At 52.1% G+C, this 15,090-nt stretch overlaps 1 protein-coding gene across 1 annotated transcript in view; it reads right to left on the reverse strand.

Moving 5' to 3' along the window:
- Positions 1–8,107: 8,107 nt before the first annotated feature.
- TSPAN15 (tetraspanin 15) overlaps positions 8,108–15,090 on the reverse strand; it is a 49,530-nt gene continuing 42,547 nt past the window's right edge. The window contains exons 6-8 of the mRNA XM_030334901.1: positions 10,959–11,006; positions 9,468–9,584; positions 8,108–8,944 (exon numbers count right to left, since the gene is read on the reverse strand). Of these exons, the coding sequence (XP_030190761.1) occupies positions 8,795–8,944; positions 9,468–9,584; positions 10,959–11,006 (315 nt within the window). The 3' untranslated portion in view covers positions 8,108–8,794. The remainder of the gene's footprint in view (positions 8,945–9,467; positions 9,585–10,958; positions 11,007–15,090) is intronic.

A 15,090-nucleotide genomic window follows, 5' to 3' on the forward strand; every position in this document is an offset into this window, starting at 1 on the left:
CGAGGAGACTGAAAACACTCAGATCCGTAAAAGAGGCAATACGCTCAGTGACCGCTATGTTCCGATGGTTGCTTGTTAGCATGGCCTGCTAGGTGCAAGGGGCAGGGGGTGGGGTGGGGTGGGGTGGGGTGGGGTGTTCAGCCCTCACAGGACCATGGCTCTACACAGTGGTCTCAGTCACCCCCCCCCCCCCAGTGACCTGGCCAGCTGAGGGTGCTTGTCCTTTTTTCACAGACCAAGAAACTGCCCTCCAGAGCCCAGGTGCCCGCACGGTCTCATTCTGACAGGTAAGTCCCCGCCACCCTCCCCTGGCACATTCCAGGCCCCTCCGTGGCCGTGTAAAGGTGGAGGCTTTGCAGTTGCTGGATGCCGTGGGTGCTAAGGCCGCGCCGCCCGAGCGGGGGAGGGGCTCTTCACCTGGGGTCCTGTTTGGGGTGGGGGAGGGGAGGCACCGGAACTAACTGGCGACCCTGTTCAGATGCAGGCCGTTCCAAGCCCCGGTTCTTCCCTTCATTCCTCTAACTGGCCTCTCCAAGCCCCGGCGTCCTCACCTGCAAAATGCGCATAATGGAGCACCTGCCTCATTGCTCAAGTGACAGCTAAACAGGATGGAGAAGAAAATACACTAAGCACGGTGGATAGCAATAGTGTTGGCATCTGGCCTCAGCCTCCTAGTCTATAAAGTCGGGTCGGAAAGTCTCGTCTACGCCAGCTTCATAGAATGGTCACTGGTTTAACGACCATTTATTGAGCGCCTACATATGCAGGCATTTATGGTGTTTTGGGCTCCCTCACCCTGTGTCTCACTCCTAGGGGGTAGGGGGTGGGAGGCTCACTGCAACTGCAGCCCCAGCACCCCAGACGCGGGGTGGGGGTGGGGGGTGCAGGCTCGGAGGGGAGGAGAGGTTGGAGGTGGCGTGCTGGACTCCAATCAGCGGTCCACAGCGCCACCTAGTGGCGACAGGCAGCCATGCCAGAAGACTTGTGCCTTCTGTCTTTCCGGGCTCTCAAAGACGACAACCAGGCTCCCTTCAAGGGCTCACAGGCCGTGGGGAGCCAGGACTCGGTGCCAGAGCCAGCGACCCCATAATATTTCTGGGCGCTTCCCAGGCTCCAGGAGGGTGGCAGGCAGAGCAGGGGCTTGGAAGGAGCCAGGCTCTGGGGTTGCTGGCAGGGCTTCTTGGCATACAACTTACCAACTAGTCTGGTCTTGGTTTCCTTTCTCTGCGAAATGCGTGATAGTAAAATACGTCCCTCCACACCCAGAATGGAAGCGAGGCCAGGAGGAGATGGGAAAGGGAAACGTGGAAGAGTTGGCTAGATCTTTCTCATGAGATGGCTAGTTGGCTAGTTGGCTAGATCTTTCTCATGAGATGATGGGTAGTACCGTGTGAGCTAGGAATGAACTGGGTAAGTCCAGGGACCTGCTGACTGAGCCAGGGTCCAGGGGTGAGGTTGGAGCCGTCGATAGGCCTTCCAGGGCCAGGCTGGCACAATGTGTGGGAGCAGGGGCTGCTTGGGGCTGATTTCCCCACAGAGCGTGTCTCCCCAGCTCATCCTTTCTTGCCCTTCATTCAACCAGTCTGAGCTGCCCCTGTGTGTCAGGCACTGGGCTGGGCGCTGGGAACACAGAGGGGACCAGACACCTCTATGCTGCATTCTGTCCAGGACTGCCTTACCTCCAGCCTGCCCTGGGCTCCTCTGAGGCCGAGGGTCTGAAATGCCTGTTTTTGAAACAGCCATAAAAAGCGGTGGTGGGGGGGGGGGGCACCTGTCTGGCTCATTCAGTAGAGCGTTGCAACTCTTGATTTAGAGTTGTGAGTTTGAGCCCCACATTGGGTGGGGTTTTTTATTTAAAAAATAAAATAAAAACTTTAGAAAAGAGGGGCGTGCATCTGGGTGGCTCAGTCGGTTAAGCGTTCAACTTTTGATTTGGGTTCAGGTCAGGATCTCATGGTTGGGATCTCAATGTGGGATTGAGCCCCACATTGGGCTTCTCGCCGAGTGTGGAGCCTGCTTGAGATTCTCTCTCTCCTTCCTTCTCTCTCCTCCTCCCCCGCTCATAAGAATGTCTCTCAATAAATAGATAAACATTTTTTAAAAAGACACAGAGAACAGATTGGTGGTTGACCAAGAGGAAGGTGGGAGTGGGCAAAATGAGTGCAGAGCATCAAAAGGTATAAACTCCAGTTAAAACGAGTAAGTCCTAGGGACGTCCTGTAGAGCACAGTGACGACAGTTAACGGTACTGTATTGCATATTTGAAAGTTGCTGAAAGAGTAGATCTTAAAAGTTCTCATTACAAGAAGAAAAACGTAACTACGTGTTGTGATGGATGTTAACTGGACTTACTGAGGTGATCATTTTGCGATATGTACAAATAGCAAATCATCTTGTACCTCTGAAAATAATGTTGTGTACTGCTATTTGTATACATGGAATAAATGTTATGTGCCAATTATATCTCATTTTCGAAAAAGATAAGTAAGTGGTGATGGACATGTTAATGAACTCAACGGTGGGGATCCTTTCACAGTGTGTATCGTCACATTGTACACTTCAAACACATAATTTTGTCAGTAAAGTTGGGAAGTGAAGTTATTAATAGAATGAAAAAATAATTAAGTGAATCTGAAAAGAAAGAGTGAATCAGAGGAGAGGAATCAGAGACAGAGTATGGACACTCTTTCAAAATGGTTGCAGTGGAAGGAAGGCAAGATATCGGGTGGGGGGCAGGAGGCTATGGAGAAAGTAGGATCAAGAGAGGAGCGCTTGTTTCCAGATAGGAATAGCAAAGCTTGTTTGTATCCTCATGAGAATGACCCAGCTGGTTCTTTGAAGGGATCAATACAGTTGCTAACCCCCTGGCCAGACTCAGTAGCAAAAATAGAGAAAAGTCAAATTACCAATATCAGGAATAAGAAAAATGTGATCAGTACACATTCTGCAGATATTAAAAGGATTAAAAGAGAAATTTCTGAGCAATTTTGTGCCCATAAATTTGACATCTTACATGAAATGGGCAAATGCCTTGCAGGATTAAGCTGCCAAGCTCTCAAGAAGAAAGAGCCTGATTAGCCTAATATTCAGTAAAGAAATTGGAATTATTGGGCAAAATCTTCCTACAAAGAAACCTCCAAGTCCAAGTAGCTCCACTGGTGAATCCTATCAAACTTTTAGGGAAGAAATTACAACTCCACACAAACTCTCCCAGAAAATTGAAAAGGAAGGAATACTTCCCAATGAATTCTATGAAGCCAGCATTACTTTGACACCAAAACCAGACAAAGACATTACAAGAAAACTACAGCCCCAAATCCCTCCTGAACATTAGTGCAAAAATTCTAAACAAAATTCTAGCAAATCAAACCCAACAAATTATTGTCAAAAAAAAAGTGAGGGGCACTTGGATGGCTCTGTCAGTTGAGTGTCCAACTCTTGATTTCAGCTCAGGTCATGGTCCCAGGGCTGTGAGGTGGAGCCCCATGTCAGGCACCATGTCAGGCTTGAGATTCTCCCTCTCCCTCCACCCCCGTCCCTCTGCCCCTCTCCCCTGCTACACGCATGCTCTCTCTCTCTCAAAAATAAAAACAAAATGAGTGGAGCTTATTTGAGGAACGTGAGGTTGACTTAACACTTGAAAATCAATCAATGTAATTAGCCATGTTTAGAAATTTTAAAAGGGGCGCCTGGGTGGCGCAGTCGGTTAAGCGTCCGACTTCAGCCAGGTCACGATCTCGCGGTCCGTGAGTTCGAGCCCCGCGTCAGGCTCTGGGCTGATGGCTCAGAGCCTGGAGCCTGTTTCCGATTCTGTGTCTCCCTCTCTCTCTGCCCCTCCCCCGTTCATGCTCTGTCTCTCTCTGTCCCCCCAAAAAATAAATAAACGTTGGGAAAAAAAAAGAAATTTTAAAAGATGTAGAGAAAGCATTTAACAAAACCCAACATCCATTCTTGATAAAAATTCTCAGTTAAGTAGAAACACAACAGAACTTCCTCAGACTGATGAAGGACATCAATGAAAAACGCACATCTAACATTATATTTAAGGATGAAAGACTGAATGCTTTCCACATGAGATCAGAAGTAAGCTAAGGACAAGGTGCCTGGGTGGCTCAGTCAGTTAGGCATCCAACTTCAGCTCAGGTCATGATCTTGCGGTTTGTGAGTTCGAGCCCCACATCGGGCTCTGTGCTGACAGCCCAGAGTCTGGAGCCTACTTTGGAATCTGTGTCTCCCTCTCTCTGTCTGCCCCTCCCCTGCTCATGCTCTGTCTCTCTCTTTCTCTCAATAATAAATAAACGTTAAATTTTTTTTTTAAAAAAAGTAAGCCAAAGGCATCTATTCTCACACTTTCTGTTCAACATTGAATGAAACAGAATAGAAAATCCAGAATAAACTCACACGTATGTGAACAACTGATTTTCAGCAAAGGCGCAAAGGCAAGTTGGTGGAGAAAGAGCTGTCTCTCAACAAATGATGCAAGTGCAACTGGATATTCATTTACAAAATAACCGAGTTTCGATCCCTACCTCACACCATACAGAAAAAATTAACTCAAAATGGGCCATCGCCCTAAATGGAAAAGCCTTACATCATTATAAAGCTTCAAAAAGAAAATAAAAGAGAAAACCTTGCAGCCCAAGGGTTTCTTAAATGGGATACCAAAAACACAATGCACAAAAGAAAAACAGTGATAAACCAGATTTCGAGTTAAAATCTTCTGCTATGTGAAAAACACTGGTGAGAGAATGGAAAGACAAGCCATAGATGGGGAGAAAAGACTTGGAAATCCGATATGTGATAAAGGACTTATATCTAGACTATGGGAAGAATTCTCAAGCCTCAGTAAGAAAACGAGCAAGACAATTTTTTGAGAAAGATTTGAACAGATACTTCACAGAAATTAGTGCGTGGTGAACACAGCCATGAAAAGGTATCCAACATGGTTAATTATTGAGGAAGTGCAAAGTAAAACCACGATGAGGTATCACCACACACCCACACCAAATCCTGGCAAGGACATGGAAGAACGTGGGGGACCCTACATGGCTGGTGGAGGTGTAGAATCATGCAACCACTTGGGAAAATACGCTGGCAGTTTCTTATAAAGCTGAACATACAGCTTTCCACCCCCCGAGTATTTGCCCAGGAGAAATGCAAGTGTGTGTCCATATGAAGGCATGTACATGAATGTTCATAGCGGCTTTGTTTGTAATAACAACAACAGAAACCTGGAAGTAAGACGAGCGCCCATCAGTAGGTAAATGGATAAGTAAGCTATGGTATATCCATTCAGAGGAATATCGCTGAGCAGTAAAAAGGAACATGCTATTGATACATGCTACAAAATGAGCAAACCTCAAATTAATCATGTTGAATGAAAGCAGCCCAACAAAAAGAAGAGTACATGCTGTATAAACCCACGGATATAAAATGTTAGAAAATACAAAGTCATGTATAGAAATGGACAGCAGATTCACGGTTGCCTGGAGATGGAGCAGGGGTGTGGCGGGGAGGCCGGTAAAGAAGGGATTCCCAAGGCAGGGTGCCTGGGTGGCTCAGTGGGTTAAGCGGCTGACTTCAGCTCAGGTCATGATCTCACGGTTCACGGGTTTGAGCCCCGCATTGGGCTCTGTGCTGACGGCTCAGAGCCTGGAGTCGGCTTCAGATTCTGTGTCTCTGTCTCTCTCTCTGCCCCTCCCCTGTTCACACTCTGTCTCTGTCTCTCTCTCTCTTTCTCTCAAAAATACATTTTAAAAAAACATTAAGGACGGATTCCCAAGGGGCAAGAGGAAATTTTTTCTTAGCATGATGGAAACGTTCATTATCCTGATTGTGGTGATGGTTTCCTTAGTGATGTTTGTCACTTTAAATAGGTGTGAGCCCCTCACACCCACCCCGGGTGGCTCAGTCTGTTAAGCGTCTGACTCTTGATTTCCACCCAGGTCCTGACCTCACAGCTCATGAAACTGAGCCCCATGTTGGGCTCTGCCCTGACAGCACGGAGCCTGCTTGGGACTCTCTCTTCCCCCCTCTCTCTGCCCCTTCCTCTCCCTCTCAAAATAAACAAATAAACTTAAAAAACACGTGGTTTATTTTACCTCAAGTACACCTCAATAAACTGTTAAAAAATAAGTTTGGCGAATATCGTATTTGGAATTTGTATTCCAAGTCAGTCTTCTGGGACACGTGATTGTTTTGTTTCTCTTGGAATTACAGAACAACAACAAAGAAGCCCAACATTAAAGCCTACACACCTCTCCCCGTTCCGCAGCTATTGCGGGCTGCAATAACAAGGTCATTTTCTGTATGTGCCACGGTGAGGCAACAGGATTAGTCTTGAAGGTCATGCTTCCATTCTTGTGAGATGAGGGGCCGAGAGGATGTTGTCGCTTTGAGCACCAAAAGAGGGCAAGAGCAGATCACCCCAACCTCAGGACTGAAAAAGTCCCCTCCTTGTGTCCCGTTTTGCTTTCTAGAGAGGTGAGTGGCTGCGGTTTGGAAGGAAAAGAAGAGTGAAGTGTCAGCTGGAGCTCAGCCCTCTGTGGCCACCCACCCCGCCCCCTGGTCCCCGTAAGCGGCAGTGTCACGTAGAGGGGCGTCTTTGCGCCTGCGCGTGGTGGCAGAGAGAAGGAAGACAAGGTGACCAGAGGTTTTCAGGTTACAGGGTACTATGACTTTGGATAGACACACTCAGGGGGAGTCCCAAACTCGCTCAGTGCCTCTGCCGTCTTGCTGCCCCAAAGACAGCTGCCTCCCACTCAGCACAGAGAGCATCCTCAGAGAATAGCCAGAGCCAGGAGGCCACCAGCCAGATGCAGGGGGTGACCTGGCCTTGCGCGCGTAGGTCAAGATGGGGACCGGGTGGAGGTTCCAGCAACAGCTGCTGTGACCACCCCTTGGGGACAGCTGCAGTATCGGCCATCCGTGCTTTGCACACCCAGGACCATGCATGCGTCCACACCGCGGGGGAGATTGTACCTGGCCTCACATCACGGTTTGGTCACTTACCAGCCCTGTGCTTTGGGCAAGTTACTTGACATGCCCCGGTCTCTCCATCAATAAAATGGAGACAACACAGTTGCAAGACTTAAAGGAGCTAGTAGCTGCCCAAGGTCTAGACGGGCTCCCGACACAGGGCATGCTTGCTGACGCGTTTGCTATTGTTGCGTTATTCTATCCTTTTACACACCCCTCTCCTGCCCTTTTCTACACCCATTGGAACCCAGGCCCGTGTACGTGGCCGACCAAACATCCGACCGCTTCACTCCTGGGTGTGGCGGGCAGTTCCCTAACACAGACCGAGTTCTTCAGGTCTGGGGCTCTTGCTGTTTATATCTACCGCTCTAGCTACTAAGAACCGCACAGGAAACCCGGAACCCACGTCTTGGGGCCGGGAGGCCTGGGCGGGCTGATCCGTGCAGGTCCTGCCATCTCCAGCAGGGGGCGATCGGCACCAAGCTTTGCTGGACATCGAGCGTTGTTCCTCCCGACCCGGAGGTGGGGAGGTGGGGGGGTGGGGGGGGTGGGGGGGGGGGGGGGCCCGGGGCCCGGGAACGACTCGCTGATTACTGTTGGAGGGAGAGCGGCTCAGGTTCGAAAGCTGCGGGTGGATTTGAGGGCACAGCACTTCCCCAGACCCCTGGCTTTCCTAGTTCCCATCTGTCCCCGCTTTCTGGAGGAGGAGCCTCTTGCCATAGGTGGCTTTGCCTCAGTTTCCCAGTGTGTAAAACAGGGGTTGTCATCTCTGCCTCCTCCGAGGTTTCCCGCAGGTGAATGAATCCCTAGCAGGAAGGGCAGGTCCGGGAGGCTCCGGGGGCAGTCCACAAACACAGCTGGGAAAAGCCATTTCCGTAAGAAGCAACACCAGAGAATGGAAGAGGCTGTCCCAAACCCGGAGCAGGTGGCCTCCAGCCAGCTGCTGATGCACCAGCTGCAGTGTCCCCAACTGTCCCAGATCTTGGTCCCATAGTGCCCTGCCCTTCCCCGCGCGCCCCACCCCACCCCCCTCCCCCGCGTCAATCCTTGCACCAAGGAGGGGCTTCTAAGCCCGAGTTGAGGACTTCCCCACCCCCTCCTGATCCAAACAGCACAAATGAAACACCAAAAAAAAAAAAAAAAAAATCAAATTTTATTGTTTGATTAATAAACTGGATTGGAGGGGCAAAAGTGGGGTGTGTGGGGACACACCCAGCTTTGATTAGTCAGAAACTCCTGTTAACCATGTACAAAATGTTACAAAAATCACGTAAAAAAGAGGGTCAGCAAAGCAGCAGCCTTAGGGAGGGCTCAAGGTTCCTGGGAGGCTGGGAAATGGGCCCAGCCTGGCCTCCAGGGTGTGGCCGTGGGACTGGGGGCGCCTGGGGGCCACACGCCCTCTCCACCACCAGGCACCCATGCTCTCCTCCCTCCTCGCGTACAAATTGCTACGAAATCGCCTTCAAATGGGCATAAACACCACAGGCCAAGGCACTGCCAGAAATGCCACGGGCCCTGAGCTGGGCACTGGGCACCCCCTTGCCCGGTGGCCCAGGCCTGGAGAAGGGACGCTCTTGTTGTCCACGCCTAGGAGTGGGGCAGGCACGGGACCCCGGGGCTGGGGAGGGGCTCCACTCCCCAGAGAGGCAGCGGCCGTGGGAGGTCCGAGCAGGCCGCCAGAGCAAAACACAGCCGGGGCTTTGGACAGTGCCAAGTCTGCGGAGAGGACCCGCGGTCCTGTCCGGCCACTGCGGTGTGGCCTGAGTGGTGCTGTCGCGGCACGGTCCTGCGGGAGCTGCTGCCCCAGGCCGGGGCGCTAGTTGGGGTAGCACATGCAGCATCCTGTGCCTGCCGCCTCCACGCTGGCCTTGGCACCAGGTCCCAAGAGCCCGTCGGTGACAGAGTGCTCCATGATGATGTCCTCTACCCGGGTGATGTACAGGACTGTCAGCAGCACCCCCAGGAACTGAAGAGAAAGGGCAGGGTGGGCGAGAGCATGCGGGGCATGTATGGCCCTCTCTGGCAGCCCCCAACCCGGACCCTCCTCTCCCCCTCCCAGGAAATCCCAGAGACCCTCCGTGCGCCCCATCAGCAGAGGCCCCTCCGCTCTGGGACCCCTGTCTCCACCCCGGCCATGCCACTCACTATCCAGGGGACCTCGGGGAAGTCACTCAACCTTGCCAAGCCTCAGTTGCCTCCTCTGTAAAGTGGGCATGATAACAGCATCTACCTCACAGAATTGCAGAAGGCAGTGTCGGCGAAGCACTTGGAAGAGCTTTATAAGCAGAGCTACTGCCATTTGCCCTCCCTTCCAGCCCTTTCCGCCCTCCAGGTGAGCCCAGACTGATGGTACAAGAGTGTTCTTCACCCCACCCCGTTGTACCTTTTCTGCTCTCTGTCACCACCAAGCCATGCTTTCTCCGAACCGACACCTTGCCCGCCACCCTACTTCCAGCTCCCCTCCCTGGGTGGAGGGGGGACCAGCCCACCTGGGGGAGCAGGATGCCCAGCAGGAGGCCCGCCATGATGGTGTAGTTGTCCATGAACCAGATGATCACGGCGTTGGTGCAGCCTCGCACGTAGATGACATCCTGCACGCTGAGGCGCTGCACAGGGAGGAGCCTGGCTGACACCTGACCCGGCAGAGCCCCAGCCCCCACTCTGCTGCTCACTTGACGTCCAGGCAAGTCCCTCCACCTCGGTAAGCCTCAGTTTCTCACATGCACTACGAGCAGGTGGCTCTAACCGGCGGGTCTCAGTGGGCAGCAGTGTTCCTTAGAGAGCACCAAGGACATTCTGGTGGCACTTCTGGGTGTCACAGCAGCTGGGGTTGGGGGCTGAGGGACTACGGAGCTAAGGGCGATCCTATCCCACAAACAACGGCCCTGTCTACCTGCCTCTCAGAAGTCCCCCAGGGGCATCTAGACGGCTGGAAACCCATCCATAATTATCTGAGCCAAAAGCCCAACTTCAGGTACTTATAAAAACCACAGTGTTTTCTGTGTGGTTTTACTGTGCACAAGTACATAGTATACATACATACACACACACACACACACACACGTATGCTATATATAACTTTGCATAAATACTACTATGTAAATTACAGAATGATTATACGGTATTTTGTCTGGAATTTTATCAAGAATTGTTCGCCATATTGGAAAAATAACGCCTGTGGTATACACGTTCCCACTCGCCCTGCCGGGGGTGTCAGCTGCCCCTGTGGTACAAACCCGTGACTGCTTTTTTTGCGTCTTCTGTTGTATCTAATGCCTGAGCATTTCCATGTGAAGTATGCTATAGGATTGTAAGTTGTTCTATTTCTCCTTTTATCTCGGATCCATACCTCGTTCTGAAATTGGGTGTGTCGGTAGGTTATATTATCTGTGGATTTCACTTCGAGATAATAACAAGGGCATTCCCACACGATTTTATAATACCTGGGCATCGGGTCTGATGGCTTGAGAACCTCTGCTAGTCTATGGCTCTCCAGCTGAAGTGTGTGTCAAGCACCTGCTGGGCTCTGCCCCAGGAATGTGTGTTTCTGGCAAGTTCCCAAGGCTGCTGTCACTGCTGGCCCAGGGAACTCACTCCTCACGGGCACCTCAAGCCATCATGATTTTTAGCTCCCTCCCAACACCACCCCAGTGTCTCTCTTAGTCCCCGGAGTTGCAAGGCAGACCGGTGCTGAGCACGGCTGGGCACACGGGCGTGCGGGGGGCACCGGCAAAGGCACGCTGACCTCACACCGAAAACCCACAGTAGGTGCTCAGTAAACACAGGCAGGCAGCCCCTCCCAGCCTGGGGGGTTCTTGGCTCCCTGAGTCCTTCTGTATCTGGGCACAGGTGGAAAATCCTGGCAGCACCTGACTCCTATTCACAGCCAGGAGCCCCACCCCCAGGAACCCTTCCAGTCACCCCGCGGAGGGGACAGGAAGAGCAACCTTTCTCAAGGAAAGAGATCCCAGAGACATTACCTCCTTGTCAATAGTTCTGTAGCCGCACATGGTGTTGACAACTTCTGTCTGAAACAGAAATGTGTATTAGCTGACACATAATGGTTACTGTCCAAGATGCTATCAGTCTCCCCTTTTACTGATGAAAGGACGGAGGCACAGAGTCCGCACGAATGGAGCCGAGATTCCCTCCCAGGCCATCTGGCTAGAGTCTGCATCCTAGCCTCCCCACGCCCCCGCGCCCGCCAAGAGATGCCCAGGAGGAGGGACAGGAAGGTTAGGAACCCGGAGAAAAGCGTGCCATCCCGGGCTCCCTTGCCGCCCCAGGGCCACAGCTTCGCGATATGGCCATACTCGGTCTCAGAGATGAGGGCTGGGCTGTTCTCGCTCCGCGGACTCTTATGAGGCAAAACCTCAGATGGCAGCCAGGACCCTGGCCAGTTGTGGTTTACCTGAGGACAAGGCTGAGGCCGCTGACCACACTTCCCTGCCCCTGCAGACTGCCAGCCCACCAGCCAAGGCACCACCCGGGTGTTCTTCTGGGAAGAGAGTTGCTCTCAGGACAGGGAAAGCTGGGGTCGGCCCTGGACCCCCTCAAGCCCCTTCTCAGCGTCAGGACTGGCAGGGGCACATTCCAGCACTGTCTATGCCCCGTGCGGCCTCCTTCTCATTCTACAAAGTGACAGAAAGCTAGATGCCCCGGCCCCACGCTGTGACATCCAACTGAGAGCTGCTGTCGCTCAGGGCACTGCAGGTGGCAGCAGCGAGAGCAGGAGAGTGGCCTGGGCAGCCTCTGGCATCATGCTACCTGGTCCGGGTCTTGCTCTGCTACTTATGAGCTCTGTGACCCGTCTTAGATGGCGCTCAATCAGTATTTGTTGAATGAATGAATGAGATTCCTTGGTGTCTTTGATGAAGCAATGGTGATCAGTAAACCCACCTCATGGGGCTGTTTTGACCATAAAGTGAGGTACACCCGTCAACGGCTTATCTCAGGGCCAGCCACGTGGAAGAACAAAGGGATGCTGGCTGGAGTGACTTTGGACATGATCCCAGCCCCTGGAAGGCAAGGAAGGCTGTCAACTCCCCTTCCAAAAGAGCAGGTTGGACCGCAGGCCTCATCTCAGATGTCAGGACCTGGTTTGTGGGCAAAATAACCTCCCTCAGTCTAGACTGTACCCCAGGCGCCCTCTGATCCCAAACTGGCCAGCATCCACTTAACACAGGTCAGCATTTGTGTCTCCTCCAGGGGGTGAACATGACCCCCATGGAGAGGGTCAGGCCTGGGAAGCAGGTGCATGATAGAATGACGGGAATGATAGAAAATGGTAGAAAACACCTTACTTGTTCATTCATTCACTGAACAAATATTAACTGAGCACCTATTATGTACCAATCAATGGTCTAGGTGTTGGGAATGTAGAGAACAAAGGAAAGTCCTTGCCTTCATGGAACTTATATTCTAGAAAGGGGGACCCACAATGAACGTAATAAGTAGGTCATCTGCATGGTAACAAGATTAACCACTTTGCACGGTGCTCCCAGCCCTGGAGCCATCGCCCCTGCCCTCAGGGAGCAGACATGCACCTGGCAAGGCCTCCTTTGCACCCACAGCCCCGACCCCTCCTCTGGACACGCCTCCCCTGCCAGGAGAGCCCCCTCCGAGGGGTGGGGGGTAAGAGGCTTTCATGGCTCTTTCCAAAGGTAAAGCCTGTCTAGGTTTGAGCACAGAACGAGTATTCTCCAGAGCCTCTGCTGAAGGTTCGCAGGCCCTGAGACCAGTACGTGGTGGCCTTTTCCATCTGGCACAGGGCCACAGACAGGAGGTCACGAAGGGGGCTTCTGAACAGCCCAAAAATGAACGCAGCAAAGTTCACAAGGGTTCTTCCCAAGTGCCGCCTCTCACTCTGGCACAGGGCTGATGAGCTGGGGTACCTGGGGTCTGAGAGGCCAGGGGGAAGGGGGAGAGAGGCCTTGGGGGACAGGCCCCCTAAGGGTAGCCAAAACTGAGAGGGTGGATATCTATAAACATGGGCCCAAGAGCTCAACAGGCACGGCAGTCTGAGGCCATTTAACGGAGAGGCAGAGTGCCCTCTACGCCAACCCAGGCCTTGGGGACATCACAGCATAACCAAATTTTACCCGAGTGATCCCTGTTGCTGTTTCCAGTCTCCTGTAGGAAGACTTGTATAAGACATTTCTTTTAATGCTGAGAGCTAGGAGGAGAAAGTGACTTTCCCTGAAGAAGCAGCTTGCTTTCCTCCGTTGAACATAACAATGTATATTATGTTCACGTCTCCCCTTTTCCTTTGGCTGCCAGGAAGCTCTCAACCACCAAGCATAAGGCTCTGGCTTCTGATTATTTTCAATTTGAGTTTTTTTCTGTGTATTTCCTGTGTGTCCATTCAGACCCGTGGCTAAATGAAATAGGGTAAAATAAAAAGATCCATACACGAGTTCACACGCAGATTCTAGGAAGGAAGGAAACACCCTCTTTTCTATCGCGAGAGGAAAATCACGTGGGAGACACAAGGTGAGCCCACCAGTGGTTCTGTAATACAGGACCAGAGATAGCCCAGCTGGGTGAGTGTCACCTCCCCACCTCACTGTTCCCGTCCAGATGCGGACTTGACACTTCGCTTCTCTGCAGGGTCCGTGTTGATATGCCCAGCCTGGACTTTTCCCCACACTCCAGACGCCTATATCCACCTGCCTCTTGGACATCCCTGCTGGAATGTCACCCAGCTCCCAAGCTCCGCCTGTCACACTGAACCCCTGATCCCCCAAACCTGCCTCACTGCTGTCCTCCCCTCTCAGGCAACAGTAGCCCCGTCTTTCGTGTGGCTCAAACCAAAACCCGGGAGTCCTCCTTATTTCTCCCTTTCCCCCACCTCCCATATCTGAACTGTCGGCAAATCTTGTGCAATTACGTGCAAAGCAAAGCCAGAAGCTGACCAGGTTTTATCACCTCCGCTACCATCGCCTGACTCTGAGCCTCTGTCTTCTCCCACCTGGTGGGGTGGGTGCTTCCCGGAACCCCTGAAACACTGCGAGCACAATCGGCAGGAGCCTTAGCTGTCAGCCCTTGTGATGATTGTTACGTGTCGTTAATTTTATGTGTCAACTTGACCGGGCCCGGGGTGGGGTGCCCAGATATTTAGTCAAACGTTATTCTGGGTGTTTCTCTGAGGGTGTTTTTCAGGGAGATTAATATGTAAATCAGTACATGGAGTAAGGCAGATTGCTCTCCCTAATGCGGGTGGGCCTCATCCGATCAGTGGAAGGCCTGCACAGAACAAAAAGGCTGCCCTCCCCCAAGTAACTGAGAATTCTTCCCGCCCGACGAACTGCCCACCTGAACTGAGACACTGGCTCTTCCTGGCTCTTGAGCCTCCAGCCCTCGGACAGGAACTACCCCGTCTGCTCTCCTGCTTCTCAGGCTGTTGGACTCAGACTGGAGCTAAACCCTTGGCTCTCCTGGATACCCAGCTTGCTGACTCGTCCTGCAGACCTTGCTCTCGCTAACCAGCATCTCAGAGCCTGCTTCCCGGACAGTCTGACCTGTGACACACGGACCGCCCCTAATCAGACTCCCCATGTTCACCTCTGCCCTCCCAGCAGTCAGCGTGATCCTAGTAAACCTGAAGTCAGATCTGCCACTTAGCCACTCAAGCCCTCCATTTGACTCCTTGTCCCTCCAGGGAAAACCAGAGTCCTGACCATGGTCTTCAGGGCACCCATGACCTCCCCAGCTTGATCTGCTACTGTTCTCCCCCATGCTCACTCTGCTCCAGCCACAGTGGTTTCTGTGCTGTTTCTCAAATGCACCGGGGCAATTCCCACCCCAGGGCCTTTGCATGTGCACTTCTCTGCCAGGAAGTACATCCTCCAGATATGCATGGCTTACTCCTTCACTTCCTTCAGGGCGTTATGAGAACTACCTTCTCAGTATCTAAAATCACAATCTTTCACGCCCCTGCTTTATTTTTCTCCTTAGCATTTACCACCTTTGAGGGTACAATCTGGCCCATACTTTGTTGGTCTAGAATGTCAGTACCGTGCAGGCAGAGTTCTCCACGTGTCTACAGACCCCCAGGACCTCGAATCACATCTGGCACATAGCGGGTCCTCAACAAATATATGCTGAATGAAT

This window comes from Lynx canadensis, chromosome D2, assembly GCF_007474595.2.
Source record: "Lynx canadensis isolate LIC74 chromosome D2, mLynCan4.pri.v2, whole genome shotgun sequence".
Lineage (NCBI taxonomy): Eukaryota > Metazoa > Chordata > Mammalia > Carnivora > Felidae > Lynx > Lynx canadensis.